At 42.8% G+C, this 23788-nt stretch overlaps 1 protein-coding gene across 2 annotated transcripts in view; it reads left to right on the plus strand.

The window, feature by feature from the left end:
- Positions 1-23788, plus strand: part of FERMT3 (fermitin family member 3) — a 109207-nt gene that overhangs the window by 64589 nt on the left and 20830 nt on the right. For both annotated transcript variants that reach the window (XM_033954015.1, XM_033954016.1), the window contains exons 8-11: positions 3554-3685; positions 5267-5316; positions 11959-12083; positions 18784-18890. In XM_033954015.1, the coding sequence (XP_033809906.1) occupies positions 3554-3685; positions 5267-5316; positions 11959-12083; positions 18784-18890 (414 nt within the window). The remainder of the gene's footprint in view (positions 1-3553; positions 3686-5266; positions 5317-11958; positions 12084-18783; positions 18891-23788) is intronic.

Below are 23788 nucleotides of genomic sequence, written 5' to 3' on the forward strand. Positions count from 1 at the left end.
ATGCTCCAATGTCCATAGGGATTGAATGGATGTCTGAGCATTTGCCGCACGGTTTTGTAAAAGAAGCCATTTATAAAGCTTTCTCTATGTGTAAAATCATGTTTTTAAACACAGAAAAGGACTTTATAAAACTGTATGGGAGTACATATGCATAAAAACAGCCACCCTCAGATAGTGCCAACCCAAAGCATCCGTTTGCCTTTGCTGACCTCTAGTAAGAGTTCTCCATTGTTCCCTGCCGTCCATAAAGCATAGTGTGCAATGGCTTTGGATGTTCCTCATAAAAATCACTGGTATTCCAGTGACCTATATAGTTGTTTTATAGTGCTGTCAGAAACATGTTAAGAACTGTGCTTATCTTCAAGTTTCAAGTTTATTTAATGTTTGATATAATCGCAATATCTAAATCCAATGCGATTTACAAAACTAAAAATATCAAAACAATTTCAGCAAACATGGTATTAAAAACATTGTGATTATAAAAATACTAAGAAAAAATGAGGGGGGGGGGGAAATTGGATTTAATACAATGTAAAAATAAAATAAAAGGGCGGGTAGGACATGTTGTTCTTGTTGCCTTCCTGTCCCAGCGTTTAACTATCATGTATCATGAACTGTATAAAATTAATCCATATAAAGTGCTTGTGTGATAAAGTGCTGTCCAGTGAGAGAATTTGGACAGCGCTGGAATCCTATTGGATAGTTAAGTACACGCCTTTAGTGTGTTTAGATTTTGATATTTAAAAGAAATGTTTTAGACATAATTAATGTACCAAAAATGTGAAATATAAACATTTTTAAAAAAGTGTAGAAATAGGGAGGTTGGAAGAGGAACAAACGATTAAAAGCTGGGACTGGTGAAGTGGATGCTGGAATAGCTATAGGAGGCCCCCATGCTCCTTGTCCCAGGTAGAGATTTCTGATGTTCCTCTCTCTGGTTAGTGTTAGGATATCTGAGTCATTTCAACTTAAAGGGTTGGGGAGGGTGGGGGTTAACCCTTTCAGGACCAAGGGACATATTTGTCCCATAACTTTAAAATCCTATAAATTTTGATTGGGATGGTCTACAGTTCTAAATTTGATATGTACGGATTCCATATGATACTGCCTTTATGTAAACAAACTGGTTCCGACATTCATTCATTAGCGTCGTTGCTAGATTGACGAGAAGATTCACTTGCCACACTGTCCATAAGCCAGAAGTGTGATTTTTTAAAATAAAAATAATGATATTTCACAAAAAAAAATCAACTTTTTGGCATCTGCAAGCCCTTTTTACCATAAAAATGTCGTCAAAACCACAAAAATTGGCCTACGATCCTTATGGTCCTGAAAGGGTTAATAGCATTTTATGTGTACTCTTGATGACTATTAAGTGATATATTTATGATCTATTTGTTATGTTATGTTATGTTATTTATTTCTTATATACCGCTAAATCCGTTAAGTTCTAAGCGGTTTACATAGAAATATACATTAAAGGATACAATAAAATAAGATAAATAAATAAAGAATGGGTACTTTGAAATTCCCTTACTGTCCCGAAGGCTCACAATCTAACTAAAGTACCAAAGACAAACAAATTAGCAAATAGTAGATAGGAAAATAAAGATAGCGGAAATGAGATATAAAGCATCCTAACAAGAATACATAGAACTCTCAATAACATACTGTTAAAAATAAAACGTACATTCCAAAATAATAAATAAAGTAATAGAAACCAAAAATAAAAGAAATAAAAGAGAGCAAAGAGAGACAGCACAAATGGTGACTTAAACGGCTGCCATCTTGTTATATTATATTGACGCACTTATTGTACGTTTAAACATGAATAAAGAATTTTAAAAAAGAAAAAAGAAAAAAAAAGAAACTCGCTCAAAAGATCCACTTTTTCTAAGGGACATTGAAAACCAGCCGTGACTATCGAACCTGTATAACCACTTTTGGCGAGTATCAGAAAACTGAGAATTATTTTGGGGATAAAAACGGTAGTGTTTTTCACCCATTTTCAAGATAATCACGGCAGGATCACCACGCTGATGTTTCTTTCCTCTTGATGATTTCAAGTTTCAAATTTATTAGGTTTTTATATGCCGCCTATCAAGGTTATCTAAGCGGTTTTACAATCAGGTACTCGAGCATTTTCCCTGTCTGTCCGGGTGGGCTCACAATCTATGGAGGACGGAGTGACTTGCCCAGGGTCACAAGGAGCAGCGCAGGGTTTGAACCCACAACCCCAGGGTGCTGAGGCTGTAGCTCCAATCACTGCGCGACACCTCCACAAATGGGGTAGATATATAACAGTTTGTTCTCTATGAATCTCCTAATTAATGTTTATAGACGCCTATTTAGCAGCATGGGGAAAGTTTTCAACACAGGGAAGCAAGAAAAGGATACTGTTTTAGAGGGACAGATACAATTCATTACAGAGGAATGAAAGGTTACATTGTTGGGGGGATGAAGCGAGCAAATTCTGGGGGAAGGTAAAATGCAATTATAAAGAAGGTTACACTTTTTGCAGGGAAGACACATGCAAATTACAGTGTGGCAGACCGCTGCATTGTCAAAGGGAGAGCGGATCATAGTATGTACGCTGCATGCATAATTTTTACTGCTTTTATTTACCATTTGATATTACTTGAATGAAAGCAACGCCAGTAATGGGGAAGGGACATGATTAGCACTGCTAACACTGAGATATGATATAGAGAATGACGTGGGAACTCATTTTCCTGTCCCAGCAAGTTCTTTTCCGGCCCCTGCCCCATTCCTGCAAGCTCTGTCTTCATCTGCACAAGCCTCAAACATTTTAAAATCATAAGACCATAAGAACATAAGAATTGCTGCTGCTGGGTCAGACCAGTGGTCCTTCGTGCCCAGCAGTCCGCTCACGCGGCGGCCATCTGGTCAAAGACCAGCGCCCTGAGACTAACCCTACCTGCGTACGTTCCGATTCAGCGTAAATTTGTCTAACTTTGTCTTGAATCCCTGGAGGGTGTTTTCCCCTATGACAGACTCCGGAAGAGCGTTCCAGTTTTCTACCACACTCTGGTTGAAAAAGAACTTCCTTACGTTTGTACGGAATCTATCCCCTTTCAATTTTAGAGAGTACCCTCTCGTTCTCCCTACCTTGGAGAGGGTGAACAACTTGTCCTTATCTACCAGGTCTATTCCCTTCAGTACCTTGAATGTTTAGATCATGGATTCCTTAAAGATATGGTATCCTTAAAGATATAGTATTTGGGGCTAGGTCATATGTATGGGACTCATCCCATTTCTTACAAATCCTGGGTGAAATGAATGAATCCGACATACATGATCAAGTAATTATGGTCATGGCTTGTGCAGTTAAGGCAGAACTTACAGGAATGGGTCAGGAACAGTGACAAAACTCAGAGGGACAGGACGGGGAAATTGAGTTCCTGCGGGGATGGGGACAAATTTGTCCCCATGTCATTCTGTAATATGAAAGCCAAATACAGGATATACGGAGAAATAGCCCCACCCCAAATTATCTTTCAGTATGTGATTTCCTTAATCTTTTTCTTTCCAGTACCATATTAATAAACTATCCCTGACTTCTGACCCTCTGGCGCAGCATCGAGACTCTAAGTTGGATGACCTTGATTCAGCCCTTTCCCATTTAGAAGTCAAGCTGGACAGCGCTGCTCCAACGAATGTCTTGGTAAGAGTGGAGAGAAGATGCTTTCAAATTCCAGGAGTATTGCATGTTCCCTGCAGGGAGTCATAGCCTGCCTTGCTAATCCATATTTAGCTGGTGCTTGTCCCCTGCATGATGGGTAAAACGACTAGCGCTGTTTGCCATCAAAGTTCAATGGAAACTCAATTACAGGAAAAAGCACTTTGTGGATTCCTGGAGGTTCATTTCTTAGTTTTGCTACAGTGAACCATATCTGCATTGTATCTTCAGTACGGGGGGGGGAGGGGGGCTGAAAAGTTCTCAGCACAGTCAAGAAGAGAATGACGTGGATATTCTCCAATCAATGATCTGAAACAATGTCAAAACGTAGAATTTCGTTTCTGCAAATGGGCACTTAATGAAATAAGATAATACTCTTTTCAGCTACTGTGGCAAAACAACCCTCAGAATTTAGGAAGTTGGTTGGTTGGGCTGAGAACTTTTTTAGCACTCCCTCGTAGTTTAGTAAAAGGACCTTAATAGTGACAGAAACCGCCCCGTGACATTCTTTAGAGCAGTGGTTCTTAACCTTGTTGGAGGTACTGAACCCCACCAGTTTCATATGCGTGTTCACCGAACCCTTCTTTATTCCCTTAGTTTTGCCGGAGCTAGACTAGAATTACTCAACTTGGCATTGCAAATCATGCAATTAGGACGCTGACTCCCCTCACGTTCCGTTATACATGTGAATCCATATTGTACATATTCGTCTGACCACTTTCGTATTTTGCTCGACATAGTTAGTAAGGGATTAAAATATTAAGATAGGTATCACACGACGTACCATCACAACAGTTACAATTCGACTACTGTGCGCATCAAATCCCCTGCAGCACAGATAGGCCAAGCGATGTTGCGTGATCACCTGCAGCCAATTATGGACAAGCGGGGCGTATCATCACGAATCATAAGCGCTTCGGTCACGTTCAATCATCTATCAGTTAAATCACAAATTTTGATCAGGAATTGATTGATGTATATAAGGCGTTAGTTACAGATTGATAGATCAAGAAACCGAGTACACGATCAGTCTTGATCAAAATCACTGAATAACTGATAGATGATTGAACGTGACCGAAGCGCTATATGAGTCGGAGGTGTGTTTTGACCTCTGCTGAACCCGCGAGACTGACTCACCGAACCCCTGGGGTTCGGTTGAACCCAGGTTAAGAACCACTGCTTTAGAGTCTATCTCAGCTTAGCCTTCTACACCAGCAATCTTCAATGCAAGGTTTGAGGGTCAGTGGTTGTGCCCATTCATAATCTAGTTCTTCTCTCTCTCCTTAAAGAATGATACGGGGATGGTTTCCTGCGGTTATCTCCAAGGATGGGGACGGTGACAAATTCTGTCACCGTGTCATTCTCTAAGTGACGCTGCTGCTGCTGTGACAATTTATTAGCTTACAACATTTGATTTAAACAAGGTCCAAGACTTCCGAAAGACAGTGAACAAGCCAGTGACAATCATATTAAATCAACATGACTTAGCTTCATGGTGGGAGACATGCACTCAGATTGGGAAAGACACCACAGTGACCCATGTTTGTGTCTGCTTCACATCCTTAGGACAGCATTGAAGCCATTCCAGAACTAAAGGATAACCTGCGGCTATTCAGGTGAGGCTGCTCTTCCTTCTTTCATGCCTATTCTTTTTTTTTATCTTTTTATGAGATCCTTGGGAACTGTTTCGTTGGAAAGCGGGGAACGCTCACTTTCGTATGTAGATGACATTTTTATGTCGAGTTCCAATCTCTTCTAATCTGTCAGATACTTCTAAGAGAATTTCAGATTGTATGGCTAAATTTTCTTTTTGGTCTGCTTCTAAGATCAAAGTGCTCTGGTTTCACAGTCTGCTCTCTTCTGTTCCATCTATTGTGGCTTTAACTTCTGCTACTTCTTTGCATTTGCATTGATAGATAGACTATTGATTCCATATGACCCCCTCCCCCCCCCCCACGAACCTTAAGATCAGCCTCACAACACTCTCGTAATGTCCCGTCCTTAAAAATAATTGGCACCCGTTGTACTCATATTTTCTCAGTTACTGCCCCCTCAATTTGGAACTCTCTCCCCTTACACCTCAGAGCTGAACAAAACTTGGATAAATTCAAAAGTAGTCTGAAATGCTTTCTTTTTAAAGATGCCTACAATTGATTTATCTTTCATAAACATTTACATTATTATTACTCAACCTGTCACATCTTCCCTACTGTACTTCCCTTTCATGTGCTTTTTCTTAATAAATTGTAGTTCCTCCCTATTTTTTTCCTATTGTTCTCATGTCACAACCCAATCAAGTATGTCTGTCTTGGAAGGTCTATGTTTATTATTTGTTGTTTGTTCCTTATTTATATTTAAATTTTTAATGTACAACGCTTTGTATTCCAGGAGAAGCATTTTTCAAATTTTAATAAACTATGAAACTATGAATGTTGATAATGTTTATTTGAAATTTATAAAAGTGCATTGTGTTTTAACATCAATGTGGTTTACATAAAAACAATTAAAAGAAAAGAAAGCTAATAAGGATTTAAAAATATGAATAATGCATCTAGGGTTCTTGTTATCATTTTAGATTCTTCCTTATCACTTGAATCTCAAGTTGCAAGACTATGGAAGAAAACTATTATAATTTGAGACACTTGTATGTTTAATTAGGTCATGGTTTTCATGATAGTCCTTTTGTTCTACTAGTCCAAATGTTAATCTTTTCCCAGCTGGATTACTGTAATTCTTTATATTCTGGTCTAAATTCCTGCTTATTAAATAAAATACAACAGATTAAAAATACAGCAGTGAAATTAAGGGCTCCTTTTACAAAGCCCTTTTGAGCAGGTGGTAGATTTTTGGCTAGCGCACGCTATAGTGTGCGCTAATCCAGTGCGTGCGCTAAAACGCTTATTGCACCTTCATAAAAGGAGCCCTACGTTTTAGGCTAAAAAAGAAAATGATAGCATTTCTCTATTCTCCAAGAAACTTCACTGGCTCCCGGTGGAAGCATATACCTTCTCTCTCTGTATTCGCGGTTTCAGCAACCACGGTTTCAATTATTCACGGTTTTTATCATGCTGGCTCCTCCCCCCAAATTAAATCATCCATGAGTACAACAGTACAGTACAGAGAAAATCGCTGCTCCCAACTTTCACAGAGAAAATCGCTGAACTTTCTTCAGGTTATTTGTGGTTTTATCATATTATCTAGGTTTTTTTTAAACAGAAAACCGCAAATAACTTATGAGAAAGTTTTTCACATTTTTTCAGTATTCGTGGGTGTGTTTAGCCCCAATCACTGTGAATACGGAGGGGGAAATGTATTAGTTTTAAAATAGCTTGCTTGGTCTCGTATTATGTTCTCCACATTGATTCCTCTTATTTGCTAATTAAACTTTTTCTTTTTTCTCTTCAACAAGGATTCAGGAAATGTCAGTCTTAAGGTTCCCTTTTGCAAAGGGTGTGCATTGTAGGTGTCAATTCAGCTCCATGTTTATACAGCTTTTATACAGCTTCTATTTGGAATAGTTGTTTTTTGGGGGTTGTTTTTTTTTTTTTAATTCTTTATTCATTTTTACATAGTACAACAAGTGCAACATAGAAACACATTTGACCTTATACAACATCACTTAATTAACTTACATGTATCAAATAAATATAATGAATAACCCTCCCCCCCAACCCTGATAATGCATATTTTATATAGAATTCATTGTATTAATAATATTCCTAATTACAACTCTTAATACCAAATCTGAGATCCCTCCCCTCCCTCCCTAATCCTTACATATGTCCAACCCTAACACTCCAACCATATTCATATATTCTTATTGTAGGTGTCAATTCAGCTCCATGTTTATATAGTTTTTATGCTATTTATACAGTTTTTATACATCTTCTATTTGGAATAGTTTACCTCAAAGTGTGAGAACAAAAATGGATTATATGAGCTTTCAGAAGAAACTGAAAAGTTTTTTGTTCAACAAATTTTATTTATTTTTAGCAATATATTTTAGTTTTAATGTTTGTATATATTGTTTTATATTAATTTCACATACAGTTTATGGGGTTTCTTGTAAATCACCTAGAACCTGAAAAGAGTGATAGAGAAATTATGGATTAGATTAGAAGGGGCTGCACTTGTCTCCTTCAGAAGCGACAGCACAGCAAATCTTGTTTGGATAAAAGGAGCTATTGCATATCAACAGAAATTCACACCAGCTGATAAGTATGCCTTATTCTGATTAAACATAGAAACATAGAACATGACGGCAGAAAAGGGCCGATGGCCCAAGTCTGCCCACTCAAGAACCCTCCCTCCAACTAGTCTGCCAGCTCAAGGACCCTTCTTCCCTGGAGTATCTATTGATTGAGCATAACTCCATAGTACTCCCACCTGTTTGTCCCATCGACTCTTGAAGTCGACCACGTTACTGGCCTCGACCACCTGCTGGGGAAGATCATTCCATCGATCAATCACCCGTTCAATGAAGAAGTATTTCCTGGTGTCACCATGAACTCTTCCTCCCTTAAGTTTTAGTGGATGCCCTCTTGTCGCCGTGAGACCCTTTAGAAAAAAGATTTCCTCCTCCACTTTGATGTGGCCCATGATGTATTTAAATGTTTCTATCATGTCCCCTCCTTTCTCTGCGTTCTTCAAGAGAATATAAGCACAGTTTGATCAGACATTCTTCATATGGGATGCCTTTAAGTCCTGAGACCATCTTAGTGGCCATTCTCTGTATCGACTCCACTCTTTTCACATCTTTTTGATAATGTGGTTTCTAAAATTGGACACAGTACTCCAGGTGAGGTCTCACCATGGATCTGTATAACGGCAGTATTGCTTCTGGTTTCCTGCTGATAAAGCTCCTTCTGATGCAACCTTTGCCTGGCCTTCGCTGAAGCTTTCTCCACCTGATTTGCAGCTTTCATATCATCCCGGATGAGAACTCCCAAGTCCCTTTCTGCAGTAGTTCTTGTTAAGTTTTCGCCTTTTAAGTTGTATGTTTTGCGTGGATTTCCACTCCCAAGGAGCATCACTTTACATTTCTTGGTATTAAAGTTTAGTTGCCAAGTACTGGACCATTTTTCCAATACAAGCAGGTCTTGCTCCATAGTGTTGGGCCTTGATGCACTATCAGGTTCTGAGGCCCTGCCCACAACGCTGCATAGTTTAGCGTCGTCAGCAAATAGTGTAATTTTGCCTCGGATCAGCATCAAACACAAGGCCAGAGTCATCAGTCAAAGACTCAAACCATATGTCCTCCTAACCAATTTCTAGGCACCTTTTCATTCTCCTAGAGCAGTGATTCTCAACCTTTATTCTGTTGTGACATATCTAATAGATAACTACATAACCTACTCTTTTCCTCTCTAGAAAGGACAAATGTTCTTCCATTGTAACCCTCCGTTTTTTATCTCTTTTGTAATCCGCCTTGAACCGCAAGGTAATGGCGGAATAGAAATCTCTAATGTAATAATGCCTCATGGATGTGACACACTGAACACTAAAATTCACAGCTGAACAAAACATGCCTATACTGTATATTTCATTTTTTAATTGTAAGTTTAGTATGAATTTGCCTATCCCATATGAAAACACTGAATACATCCCATCAGTCCCAGATTTCTAATCTAATCTAGGATTTATGAGTTGCATTATGCCTAAAAAGGTTCAAGGTGACTTACAATGCAATTTAAGGAGATACAGTTTAGTATCTCACTTGTCGTACCACAAAACAAATATACAGTACTCCCCTGAAATTCACGGGGGATCCGTTCCAGGAACCCCTGTGAATTAAAAAAAAAAACAGCAAATGTGGTTTTTCACCTGTCAAAAGGCAGGGGAGGCAGCAGAGGGCAGCTGGAGCGCTGGCAGGTGAAGAAAATCACTCGCGATCTGCTCCGACCGCCTCTTCCTGTAGTAAAGTCGGGCTACACCAATCAGGAGCTGCTTTGACACGCAGCTCCTGATTGGTGTAGCCCGACTTTACTACAGGAAGAGGCGGTCGGAGCAGACCGCGAATGAGTGAGTCAGCGAATCACGATCTGCGAATTCACGGGGGAACACTGTATATTTGAATTCTAGTTCAACCTCACTAACAGCAACATAAAATCCCTCCTCTGCCAGATATTGTAGAGCAACAGAAAAACCTTCAACTTGTTCAGTTGAGCTTGGAGGCAGCAGTTATTATTGTTAGTAGTAGGGAAGCAGAAATAGGGGCCAGTCCTGGGGATTTCAAGAACCTGATTCTCAAGATTGCTGGTCTTCCTATCTGGCAGGTAGTGATGGTGTAAAAACACAGGCTTGCTATCTACACCAGTGGTTCCCAACCCTGTCCTGGAGGATCACCAGGCCAATCGCGTTTTCAGGATAGTGCTAATGAATATGCATGGGGCAGATTTGCATGCCTGTCACTTTCATTATATGCAAATCTCTCTCATGCATATTCATTAGGGCTAGCCTGAAAACCTGATTGGCCTAGTAGTCCTCCAGAACAGGGTTGGGAACCACTGATCTACACCAGTCTTTTTGTGACACATCTCTCATCTTTTGGGGACATTGGTTGAGAACCACCAGTGGGGTAGCGTGGGTGAGAGGCACCCGGGGCGGTGGCGTCCCTCCCTCGCCCACTTGTCCTCTACCCCCACCCACTCATTCCCCACCCCCTCCTGTTGCTCATCTGTGCCCCTTCCCCAGCACCTCTTTAACATTCGAGGTGCAAGCAACAATCCCCAACCTATTGCTCACACCAGCGTCAGCTCGTTCTCTGACATCACTTCCTAAGCACGGGTCCAGGAAGTGGCATCAGAGGAAGAGCCACTGCTGGCGCAAGCAGCAGGTTGTGGTTGCTGCTTGCGCCCCGAACATTAAAAAGGTACAGGGAGGGGAAGGGCGCACACACACGGTAGTGGGGTGGCAGAGGAGGCAGGGAGGAAGACGGGTGCAGGGCAGGATTAATTCGTCGAGGGCCCCTAGGCACACAAGTACACTGGGCCCCCTGCCCCACCCCATCCCACCCTATCATGCGCCCAGGCGGATACAGGAAGTTGCATCAGAGGGAAGCTTTGGGCAAGCAGCACCGTTTGCACAATTATAGTTCCCGTTGCCTTTCTTACCCGCGTTGCTTGCTTGTCTTACTTTCTGTTGGGGGGGGGGGTCTGCGTTGCCAATCAGGGGGGCCCATCACCGTTTGGAAAAAACAATCTTGATGCCCTCCTTCATCGGGCCCCCTTGACCATTTCGAGCCCTAGGCACGTGTCTACTTGGCCTATTGGTTAATCCTGCCCTGGACGGGTGCAGGTGCCCCTATCAAGATAGCACCCAGAGCGGACTGTCCCCCCCTCGCCTCCTCCCCGTTACTAATCCAGAGAACCACTTCCTAGAGATAATCCTTATCAGTGTATAGTCTACCACAGTGTCTCTCAAACTTTCTCGAGCCAGGGCACACTAAAGGTAGTGGCCACGGCTTGAGGCACCCAGAAGTGCGCAGACGTCACCGTGATGACATCACATGTTTGCGTGACATCATCACGTTGACATCCGCGCCCTGAGATGCCAGTAGGGGCTGCCAGCAGGAAAGAGGGCCGAAGAGAAGGAGAGGCACTGGCGCCAGCTGATTACCTACAGCAGTGTTTCTCAACTACTTCAAGCTAAGTACCCCCTAAGTCTAACAAATATCAACCGAGTACCCCAACCACAGACCTCCCTAGGCCCACCCAAGCTCTGCCCCAGGTCCCATCCCCTTTACTAATTGTAATGCAATTTTTTCCATTCATTTTTCATATACATAGCAGATATAAATTCTCAAAACTGACACATTTCAATCACAACATTGAAAATAAATCATTTTACCTACCGGTGATCCTCTGCAGGCTGCTGTAATTAGCTTTAAAGGTGAGACCGGGAGGCCAGGGGGGGAAGCCGGAGGATGCTAGAAAGAAGTGGGAAACATGCAGGCCTTCTATGAATCGGGCAGCGCCGGCGCTGTACCACGAAGGGAAGTCAGGTGACAGGCGCCTCTCTTCTTCCTCAATGTGCCACGGCACACTTGGAATCTCAGGAGGCACACTAGTTTACCTCGGCACACAGTTTGAGATACACTGGTCTACCACTAACTGCTTTTTGCCCATAAAGAATTTCCTGATCAGTCCTCCCTTCTTCCCCCAAGTATGCTTTGTTTTTCTCCATCATTCTCTTATATGTCTTCATGCTCCCTCGCTCATATAACTTTTCCCTGGTTTAACTGTTCTGCTTTCTTTCAGACCCAAGAAGCTTACACTGAAAGGGTACAAGCAGCATTGGGTGATCTTCAAGGATACCTCAATTTCTTATTATAAAAGCAAAGATGAGGCTCGGGGGGAACCACTTCAGCAGCTCAACCTAAAAGGTAAAGATTCTGATCTCTCATCACAAAACACTCCTTTCCAACAATGTGGACAAAAGTCGACCGTATGAGGGAGCAAGAAGGTCCCTCTGCTCCAGACAAGGAGTGTTATTTTCTAATTTAATATGGCTGTGATCCCTATTAACTTTTAACAGGTAAGGGGAGAAGCAAACTAGTGCGTCCTTCATGCAGTGCACATCTTCTTAGGCACTAAAATGAAGCCGCCCTACTGAAGAATAACAAAGAAGATATGAAACGATCCTGCTCACCCTTTGCTCCTACATAATGAGATTTCCATCTTGATACAAAATGGTGTGGTGGCCGTGTTAGTCCACTCTTCAAGGTAATATGTAGAAATGAAACAACAACGTAAAGGGAAAAAATAATACCTTTTTTATTGGACTTTCTCAATGCAGTTTATGATTAGCTTTCAAAAGTAAACCCTTCTTCCTCAGATCAGGAGTTACCTTCAAAAGCAAATCATAAACTACATTAAATTAGTCCAGGGGTAGGAATTCCCATCCTTGTCAGGTTTTCAGGATATCCTCAATGAATATATATATATATATATATATACTAGTATTTTAGCCCGTTACTTTAACGGGTGCTAGAATATATGTCTGTCTTTCTTTCTGTGTCTCTCTCCCTCCCGCTGTTTTTCTTTTTGTCTGTCTCTCTCCCTGGCCCCCTTTGTCTGTCTGTCTTTCTGTGTCTCTCTCTGCCCCTGTGCCTTTCTTCTTTTCTTTCTGTCTGTCTTCCTCTAGCTGTCTGGCTTTCTTTCTATCCACCTGTCTCTCTCCCCCCCCACACTTCCCTGTGCAGCAGCCACAGCAGCATTCCCTCCCCGCCACTACTTCCCTGTACAGCAGTATTTAAATCCCCACCTTCCCTGTGCAGCAGCCACAGCAGCACCAGCATTCCCTCCCACCCCACACCACTTCCCTGTACAGCAGCAGCGTTTCCCTTAACCCCCCCTTTCCCATCCCTCGATCTTGACTGCTCCCTTAGTCCCTTGCCTTCCCTTCCCGCTGTCCAACCATCTGCCGATTCCAGCAGCGTGTATAGCACTCTGCACACACTGCTTCGGGGCCATTTACTGCTTTGATTTACTCTGGCGTCCCTGATGACATCATCAGAGACGCGGCAGAGCAAATCAGGGCAGCTACACACGCTGCTGGAATCAGCTGGTTTTGAGTCGGGACTGCGGCATCCCTTCACGGCTGGAGTGTTTTGGGCTTCCCTTCCCGCGAGGTGTCACCACGGCTCCTCTCGATCCCGCCAGCGTCGGAAGCCTTCTCAGACGCTGGTGCGGCTGGTGAGAGGAGCAGACACGGAAAGCAGGAAGTCCAGCGCTGGCGGCGAGTGGTAGGTGCGGGAAAGTAAGGCTGGGGACTCGCGCATGCGCACTCCTGCAAGGCCACAGATCTACATCTCACAGATCAGGGAAAATGGAAGCACGCAGTTGAGTGCGCATGCGCGGCTAGCGTTTTATTATAAAGGATTGAGGATATATATATATATATATATGAGATGGATTTGCATGCACTGCCTCCTTGAGAATGCAAATCTATCTCGTGCATATTTATTGTGGATATCCTGAAAACCTGACTTGCCTGTGGCTCTCGAGGACCGGAATTGCCTACCCCTGAGTTAGTCCAATAAAAATGGTATAATTTTTTTCTCTTTATGTTTTTGTTTTATTTATATATATATATATATATATATATATATATATATATATATATATATATATATAATCTTGTTACAGTGAAGCAAAAAAAGTTTCCCCTCCCCCGCTTGATTTCCCCTATTATTGCATATATTATACAGTGAATAGTTTCAGATCTTTAAACATAGCGCTCCTTTTACTAAGCTGCAATAGCGGTTTTAGTGCACGCTTAGCACGTGCAGAATTGCCACACGCGCTAGACGCTAATGCCAGCATTGAGGTGGCATTAGTTCTAGCCGTGTAGCGTGAGTTTACCGCGCGCTAAAATTCTGTGTGCGCTAAAAACGCTATTGCAGCTTAGTAAAAAGGAGCCCATAATGTAAAATTGTGTTAGATGAAGGCAACCTGGGTAAACAGATAACAGTTTTTAAATGATTACTTCTTCACAGGGGTGTTATAAGTGCTGGATAACTTTGTTCGTACAAACATGAAGTAACTGCCATCTAAACTTAACAACTGGTTGTACCATCCTTAGCAGCAATAATTGCAACCAAATTGCTTCTTATAATTTTGAGACTGTCTTTCGCATCACTGTTGAAAAATTGTAACCCACTCTTCTTTGGAGAACTGCTTTAATTCAGACACATGCTTAGGTTTTCATGTGTGAACTGCCCAGCTCAGGTCCTGCCGCAGCCTCTCTACTGGGTACAAGTTGGTCTTGACTAGGCCAATCCAAAATGTTGTTCTCCTCAGCCATTCAAACGTAGACTTACTTTTTTCTCTGCTTTGGATCAGTGTTTTGCTACATAACCCAAATATGCTTCAGCATCAGCTCATGGACAGATGATCAGACGTTCTGCTCAAGAATTTTCTGGTACAGTGCTGAATTCATGTTCCTTTAACAATGGCAAATTTTCTGGGACCTGAGGCAGCAAAGAATCCTGACACCATCACACTATACCAAAGGCTGAGTGGAATTGTCCAGATCAGAATGATGTGCACTAATGAAAGTGTCCTCCAATGCATCTGATAATATAGGAATCTTTATTCATCCAATGACATAAAAATACTTCCAACGACTCAATGACTCGACATGCACATGTTTCGGCCAACAGGCCTTCCTCGGGAGTCTTGAGCGCCACCAATGTGAATATTTAGAATATGTTCCCACTCTGATAGGTCTTACCAGACTTCGAACAAAAAAGAAAGTCAACTAAAACTTCTCAAAAAACGAATATAACATCAGATAACAAGCATCTCGCTGCTAAAAACTTTCATTATATTCGTGTTTTGAGAAGTTTTAGTTGACTTTCTTTTTTGTTTGAAGTCTGGTAAGACCTATCAGAGTGGGAACATATTCTAGATATTCACATTGGTGGCGCTCAAGACTCCCGAGGAAGGCCTGTTGGCCGAAACATGTGCATGTCGAGTCATTGAGTCGTTGGATGTATTTTTATGTCATTAGATGAATTGAATGAATAAAGATTCCTATATTATCAGATGCATTGGAGGACACTTTCATTAGTGCACATCATTCTGATGTGGACAATTCCACTCAGCCTTTGGTACATTTGAGTTTGTGGGTTTGGGTTCCCCCCCCCCCTGTTTTTGCCTTACCATCACACTATAACCATTAAGAGGTCCTTTTACTAAGGCACACTAAATGCTAAGGCACCCATTATATTCTATGGTGCCTTAGCATTTAGTGTGCATTAAATTGGTTAGTGCGCCTTAGTAAAAGGACACCTAAGTTTGGCTGTTGGCATGATCTTTTTTTTTTTTTAACTTTTTAAAAAATCAATACAAAACCAAACCAGTAAGCAAATATACAACAGCTAGATGGCCCATAGTCCCACACAATCCAGATGTCATACCGTGAATCTTCAGTGCAAGGCTAAACAATTCAACCTTAGAGACTAACCCCCCCCCTCCCAGTTGCAAAAAGGAGTGTGGATAAGTGAATATAATAGAAGTCAACAGCTAGGCAAGACAAAGTGAGACGGGTTGAACCATTTCATGTAGGGATTCCAGATTGAGGACAAGTGACAACCGATGACGCATCATTGCAGTTCATTTGGATATCCGGAAAATAAAATCTAACTTCCCATGGAAGTGTTGCCATAATGGGGGATGGACCTGTTTCCAATGTGCTGCTAACACCAGCCTGCCGGCAGCAAACACATGGAAAGCCAATTTCTGAAATTTGTTGCTATGATGTTCTTAATGGAAAATACTGTATTTGTTTTATGCCAAACATAATGGACCTGTGTGCTGTCCAAAGAGTTCTACTTTTGACTCCTCTGGCCATAGATCATTACTGCAAAAGGTTTAGGGATCAAACAAGTATGGTTTTGTAAATGTGAAATGAGCATTGATATTATTCTTAGATAGCAGCAGTTACCGCCTTGCTGCTTTCCCATGAATCCCATTTTTATCTACTCTTTCTTATTGTAGAGTCATGAATAGAGAATGACGCAGTGGGGAAAAAAGTGGTCGACGCGGGAATGGTGACAAAGACATTCATCGCCTCGTGGAGCGGTGAATGACATTGTCTCCACAGTTAAGGGTGGGAATGCACGCGGTCACTGATCGCGTGGTCCAGCAGCCCCCCTCCCTCCTTCCTAACGATCGCCACTGTTCATCTGACCACCGCCGTCCATCTGGGCATCTCCCTCCCTCTCTTCCCCTTACCTTTGTGGTGATTTTTAATTTTATTTCTACAAACATTCGAAGCCTTGAAGTCACATGTGGCTGCCGGAAAGTTCTCCTCTAATGCAACCGGAAACAGGAAATTGCATCAGAGGAGAAGCTTCCGGCAGATGCACATGATTTCAAGGCTCCGGCTGCTTGTAGAAAAAAAATAAAAATCACCAGGAAGGGAGGTTCTCGTACCGCGGCAAGTGGGAGGGAGGGGACTGCTGGACTGCACAAAGGGTGCTGAAGGAGGGTGTGGGGGGGGGGGGTGGAGTGGAACAGATGCTGAAGGGAAATGAGGAAGAGAGAGAGAGAGGAGAAGATGCTGAAGGGAAATGGGGAAGAGAGAGTGGGGAGAAGACAGAGATGCCAGACTATAGGGGGAACAGAGGGAAGAAGATGGGAGGGAGAGGTAGAAGGGAGAGGCACTGTAATAGAGCATATGGTAGAGGCAGAGAGAAGACAGACAGTGGATGGAGGGAATTGAATGAGGAGAAGATGAGGAAAGCAGAAACCAGACAACAAAGGTAGAAAAAAAATTATATTTATTTTTTTATTTAGGATAAAGTAGTATATTAGTTGTTGATAGACATTTATAAACAAAGCCCTACCAGCTGAACATTGCTTTCTCTAGTTCAGAGCCAGAACTTTGATTTATAAAATGACAATTGTACAGAATATTGTTTCTTTTTATACTTTAATAAAATAAGCTCAGGCTTATGTGGATGGGATCAGATGGTTTGCAGGGACAGGACGGGGACCGAGCTCACAAGGACGGGACGGGGACAAATTTTTTTCCCCTTGTCATTCTCTAATCATGAACACTGACCTTAGCTTACACTAAAGAGGCCTGCAGTTCTTTGGATGTTCTTCAGGAATGTTTTATGATTTAATGTGTGCCCTCAAAGTAATTTTGGCAAGCTGGCTACTCCTGGGAAGATTCATAATTTTTCCAAGTTTTCTCCCTTTGGAGATAATGACTTTCACTGTGGTACGGTGAATTCCCTTCCCAGAGCTTTAGAAATGGCTTTGTAAATCCTTTCCAGTATGGTATATTGCAAATTTTTTTTAAATTTCTACTGGAATTTCCTTTGATTGTGACATGGTGTTCCTGTAGAAACTTTGTGGTGACTACCTCACTCTCATGGTAAGACTCAGTAGATAGAGCAGTTAGATGCAACAGGGCTGGCTGCAATTAAGCCTGGCTGTGTTCAGCCAACTGAATCTAATCATTAATGAAATGTGGTCAACAGGTTGATTAACTAAGGAGCAGTTTCTTTTTCACATGGCTGATAACCTTGTTCCTTAAATAAATTAAGTAATAATTTAAAAACTGTATTATCTCCAGATTTCTATACAAGGTGCCCAGAAATGCATGTGCAAAATAATTGAGTAATGAGCCAATTAACATCAATATTTATGATGATAATTGACTTTCATTAAATTTTCACATACAACTGGCTGTGCGCTATTCATAGAGAACGATACTGGGACACAGTAGCATAGCGAGGGTGAGAGGCGCCCAGGGTGGAGATGCCCCTCCCCTCCCTTTGTCTCCATCCCCCTGCTCCTTCTCCGATCCCCTCTGCCACGCATGCCCCCTTCCCTTCCCATGTACCTCTAGTTGTTCACCGCCATGATTAACAACTTCAACATGCTCCTCGTGACCCCAGTGGCTGTCCCTCCGATGTCACTTCCTATGCGTGGCACCCGGAAGTGATGTCAGTGGGAGAACTTATGCAGTCATGAGGAACACATTGATGTTGTTGCTCATGACAGTGAACAACTAGAGGTACTGGGGAGGGGAAGGGGGAGCATGGGTGTGGTGTGGGGAGAGGAGGAGGGATGCTGGCGCCTCCATCAACATGACGTCCAGGGCGGACCACTCCCTTGGCCCCCTCTTACTACGCCATTGGGCACAACCAGTGACCCTCAAGCCTTGCATTGAAGAATGCTGGTGTAGAAGGATTGAGGTTGAGATAGACACTAAAGAATGACACAGGATTGTTTCTCGCTGTTATCTGTGGGGACTTGGTGCCTAATTCTACTATTACATAGCTCAAAAGGGGTCATGACCATGGGTAGGTCAGGGGTATTTTGAAAAGTTGTGGGCAGAATTATAGCATAGGGCCTCGGAGCAGTATTGGATAGCGCCTTTTACTGAATCCAGCCCTCTATGTTTACTCAGGTTCCTCTTTTTCACATCAAAGTATCAGTAGTAGGCTTTTTATTTTTGTAACACTAGATATTCTCATATCTGGAAGATTAAGTAACATTGCGTGAACCTGAGAGGCCTCCCTTCCTTTACCTCTATCTCACAGTAGCGCTTCCTTTTTCCAGGGTGTGAGGTCGTGCCTGAGGTGAATGTGCCAGGGCAGAAATTCTGCATCAAACTACTCGTGCCATCACCAGAAGGAATGAGTGAGATCTACCTTCGCTGCGATAATGTATGCTTTTCAGTGTTCCCTTTTGCTGTCAGAGAACAGGAATAAAATAAGTTGAAGCAGTAATGATCTAGGTGGAAATCAGAGAAATAATGCCCAAAGCAGTGAGCAAAACTAGTTCCTTGCATTTCGTGTCTTGATGAAGTAAACTCTAGCTCTTAAGAACTTATGCTGTAATAAGTCTGTGAGATATAAGGTGCCATTGGGCTCTGTGTTTAACCTAATCACTTTGTAAGAATGGACTCACTTGATCTCATAATCTGATATATAGAATTCTCTTTGGATCATTACAGTGGCAGAGGTATTACGGCCTGTATAAAATTCAGCTTGGTATAGTAAGCTAAAACCGTCCTTACTTATAAATTACTGTGGCAGTGCTCCACCCTGTCACATGGGAGGTTACCTGTTCAACCTGAGTAAGATCTTTCACTCTACAAGTCAGCCACAGATGGGAATGCTATAGAAATAATGTTCATTGTCCTCATACAAAGTGGTAAGAGGGTACTTGTGCCCTACAATGACAGCGAAACCTGGAGAGACGAAGGCCTAGGCAATAGCAGAGGGGAGCTGGAACATAAGTGAAGGGCCTGGTCCAGGTCAGGAATAGAAGCCAAATGAATAGCATATAAATAGGATGAACTCCAGTGGGCCTGTTGGACCAAGCAAAGGTGCTTCTTCCTGGCTTTACATAAGAGCACAAGAATTGCTGCTGCTGGGTCAGACCAGTGGTCCATCGTGCCCAGTAGTCCGCTCCCACAGTGTCCCTTAGGTCAAAGACCAGTGTCCTATTTGAGTATAGCCTTACCTGCGTACGTTCTGGTTCAGCAGGAACTTATCTAACCCTTGAATCCCTGTAGGGTGCTTGACCTTATAAGAGCCTCTGGAAGAGCATTTCAGTTTTCTACAGCTCTCTGGGTGAAGAAGAACTTCCTTACGTTTGTATGGAATCTATCCCCTTTTAACTTTAGAGAGTGCCCTCTCGTTCTCTTCACCTTGGAGAGGGTGAACAATCTTTCTTTCTCTACTAAGTCAATTCCCTTCAATATCTTGAATGTTTCGATCATGTCCCCTCTCAGTCTCCTCTTTTCAAGGGAAAAGAGGCCCAGTTTCTCTAGCCTCTCATTGTACGGCAACTCCTCCAGTCCCTTAACCATTTTTGTCACTCTTCTCTGGACCCTTTTGAATAGTACTATGTCCTTTTTCATGTACGGTGACCAGTGTTGGACACAGTATTCCAGGTGGGGGCGCTCTATGGCCCGGTACAGCGGCATGATAACCTTCTCAGATCTGTTTGTGGTCTCCTTCTTAATCATTCCTAGCATTCTGTTCGCCCTTTTCGCCGCCACTGCGCATTACGTGGACGGCTTCATTGATTTGTCTACAGCACTCCCAAGTCTCTTTTTACTGGGGGTTCTCTCCGAGTACAGCGCTGGACATCCTGTATTCATGCATATGATTTTTGTTTCCAACATGCATCACCTTGCACTTATCCACATTGAACCTCACATGCCATTTCGCGGCCCATTCATCGAGTGTGTTTATATCTTGTTGTAGGTCTTCGCAATCTTTCTGTGTTCTCACTACTCTGAATAACTTTGTATTGTCCGCAAATTTAATCACCTCACTCGTCGCACCAATTTCCAGGTCATTTATAAATATGTTGAAGAGCATGGGCCCAAGCACCGAACCCTGCGGCACTCCACTCATGACGCTTTTCCAGTCTGAGTATTGTTCATTTACCCCCACTCTCTGTTTCCTATCCACCAACCAGTTTTTAATCCACGTGAGTATATCACCCTCGATTCCATGGCTCGCAATTTTTCAAAGTAGACTCTCATGCGGGACCTTGTCAAACACCTTCTGAAAATCTAGATATACGATGTCGACTGGGTCACCCTTTTCTATCTGCCTGTTTACTCCCTCGAAGAAGTACAGCAAGTTTGTCAAGCAAGATCTTCCTTTGCTGAAGCCGTAGAGTCAATGATGACTCCCAGAATTTTACTTGAGTATTCAAGATGCAGAGCGGGGCCTTCAATGATCACCTCAACTCCCTAATAAAAAAATGTTTCTTCAGCCTTCACATGCTGAGGAAAGTGAGAACCTGTTTCCATCAAAAACACTTGTCCAATCCACCATCCTTTCCAGACTGGACTATTGCAACTCTATCTACCTAAGCCTAACAAAGAAAAATCTTCAAAGTCTCCAGCGGATTCAGAATGCCGCTGCTAAGCTTATCTTCGCATAAAGCAAATTCGACCATGTCTCACCGCTTTTGTCCAAGCTCCACTGGCTTCCGATAATCTCCAGAGTCAACTTCAAATGTGCCTGCCTTACTTTCAAGATCCTACATGGCATCCTCCCCCCCCCCTTTATTCCTCTTTCTTGGAATTCCTCTAACCCCAATTCCACCAGATCCACCCAAAAACTGAAACTTTCCTTTCCCTCTCTAAAAGGCGTCTCCCTTGTAGGAAAACTAGGTTCCTCCCTCCCTTTTAGAATCACTGAGCTCTGGAACAACCTTACCTCCCCTCTTAGGAATCTGAGCTACCTCCAACTCTTCCGTAAACATCTGAAAACCTGGTTATTCTCAAAAATGTAACTCTTCCTCCCTCTCTGTTTATTCTAGTCCTCTAAATTTCCTCTTCATCTTTCCCTCCACTGGAGTTCCTTGCTACCCTAATTCTTGTTAACCGTGTCGAGCTCTGCGAATGTAGAGATGATGCGGTATACAAACCTAAGGTTTAGTTTAGTTTAATTTAGTTTAGAACAGTTTAAAACCCAGCGTGGATAACAAATGCAGTGAAGAAGGCGATAAACGACAAGAAAGCATCGTTCAGAAAATGGAAAAAAGACCAAACAGAGGAGAACCGAAAAGTGCACAAAGAACACCAGAAGGAGTGTCACCGAGTGGTTAGAAAAGCAAAAAGAGAATACGAAGAGAGACTGGCAAAGGAAGCAACAAACTTCAAGTCATTCTTCAGATATGTCAAGGGGAAGCAACCGGCAAGAGAAGAAGTGGGACCATTGGATGATGGAGACAGAAAGGGAGTAGTAAAAGAAGAGAAAGAAATAGCTGACAGGTTAAATGAGTTCTTCATGTCAGTCTTCACGATGGAGAATACAACCAACATTCCGGAACCCGAGGAGATCGCAATAGGAGACCAAGATGATAAGCTGGTCAATTTAGAGATAAGCCAAGAAGATGTCCTCAGGCAGACAGACAGACTAAAGAGTGACAAATCGCCAGGTCCAGACGGCATTCACCCAAGGGTACTCAAGGAACTAAAAAACGAAATAGCGGAGCCACTTTGACAAATATACAACCTATCCTTAAAAACCGGAGAGATCCCAGAGGATTGGAAAATAGCAAATGTTACGCCCATCTTCAAGAAGGGCTCAAGGGGTGACCCAGGAAACTACAGGCCGGTGAGCCTGACCTCAGTCCCGGGAAAGATGATGGAGGCACTGATTAAAGACAGCATCTGTGAACACACCGAAAAAAATGGGCAGCTAAAACCGAGTCAACATGGCTTCTGCAAGGGCAGGTCATAGAAACATAGAATATGACGGCAGAAAAGGGCTGTAGCCCATCAAGTCTGCCCACGCTAATGACCCACCCCCAGACTTCACCCGGCTAGAGATCCCACATACATATCCCATTTCTTTTTGAAATCGAGCACGCTGCTGGCATTAATCACCTGCAATGGAAGTTCATTCCAATGATCGACTACCCTTTCAGTGAAGAAATACTTCCTGGTGTCGCCATGAAATTGCCCACCTTTGATTTTCAGCGGATGACCTCTTGTGGTTGAAGGTCCTTTAAGAAAGAAGATATCATCTTCCACCTCGATGCGGCCCGTGATATATTTAAAAGTCTCAATCATGTCCCCCCTCTCTCTACGTTCCTCGAGCGAGTATAGTTGCAGTTTATTCAGTCTTTCCTCATATGGGAGGTTCTTGAGTCCCGAGACCATCCTGGTGGTAATTTGCTGAACCGACTCGATTCTCCGCACATCTTTTTGATAATGTGGTCTCCAGAATTGAACACAATATTCAAGATGAGGTCTCACCATGGATCTGTACAGGGGCATTATGACTTCGGGCCTCCGGCTGACGAAACCTCTACGGATGCATCCCACCATTTGTCTAGCCTTGGATGCAGCTTTCTCCACCTGCTTGGCAGTTTTCATATCTGCACTAATGATTACTCCCAAATCACGTTCTTCCCTAGTCCTAGCTAAGGTCTCACCATTCAGAGTGTAAGTTCTGCATGGGTTTTTGCTGCCAAGGTGCATGACCTTACATTTTTTGGCATTAAAGCCCAGCTGCCAAGTCGAGGACCAATGTTCCAATAAGAGCAGGTCCTGCTCCATACTGTCGGGTAAGGTGCTGTTATCTACTATGTTGCATAGTTTGGCGGCGGCGTCGTCATGCCTCACAAACTTATTGTACTTCTTTGAGGGAACAGCCAGGTGGATAAAGGGGAATCTATAGACATCATTTACCTTGACTTCCAAAAAGCCTTCGACAAGGTACCACACAAGAGACTGCTTAAGAAGATATGGAACCACGGGGTGCAAGGGGAGGTCCACCGATGGATCAAAAACTGGCTGGCAAACAGGAAGCAGAGGGTTGGCGTAAAGGGCCATTACTCAGACTGGAAAGGGGTCATGAGTGGTGTTCCGCAGGGGTCGGTGCTAGGACCGCTCCTGTTCAATATCTACATAAACGACCTAGAGGTGGGAACCAAGTGTGAGGTCATTAAATTTGCAGATGACACCAAACTATACAGCAGGGCTCAAACCAGGGAAGACTGCGAAGATCTCCAAAAGGATCTAACGCAGCTGGAAAAGTGGGCCGAAAAATGGCAAATGAACTTCAACATAGGGAAATGCAAGGTC

The sequence above is a fragment of the Geotrypetes seraphini genome, chromosome 8 (genome assembly GCF_902459505.1).
Source record: "Geotrypetes seraphini chromosome 8, aGeoSer1.1, whole genome shotgun sequence".
Lineage (NCBI taxonomy): Eukaryota > Metazoa > Chordata > Amphibia > Gymnophiona > Dermophiidae > Geotrypetes > Geotrypetes seraphini.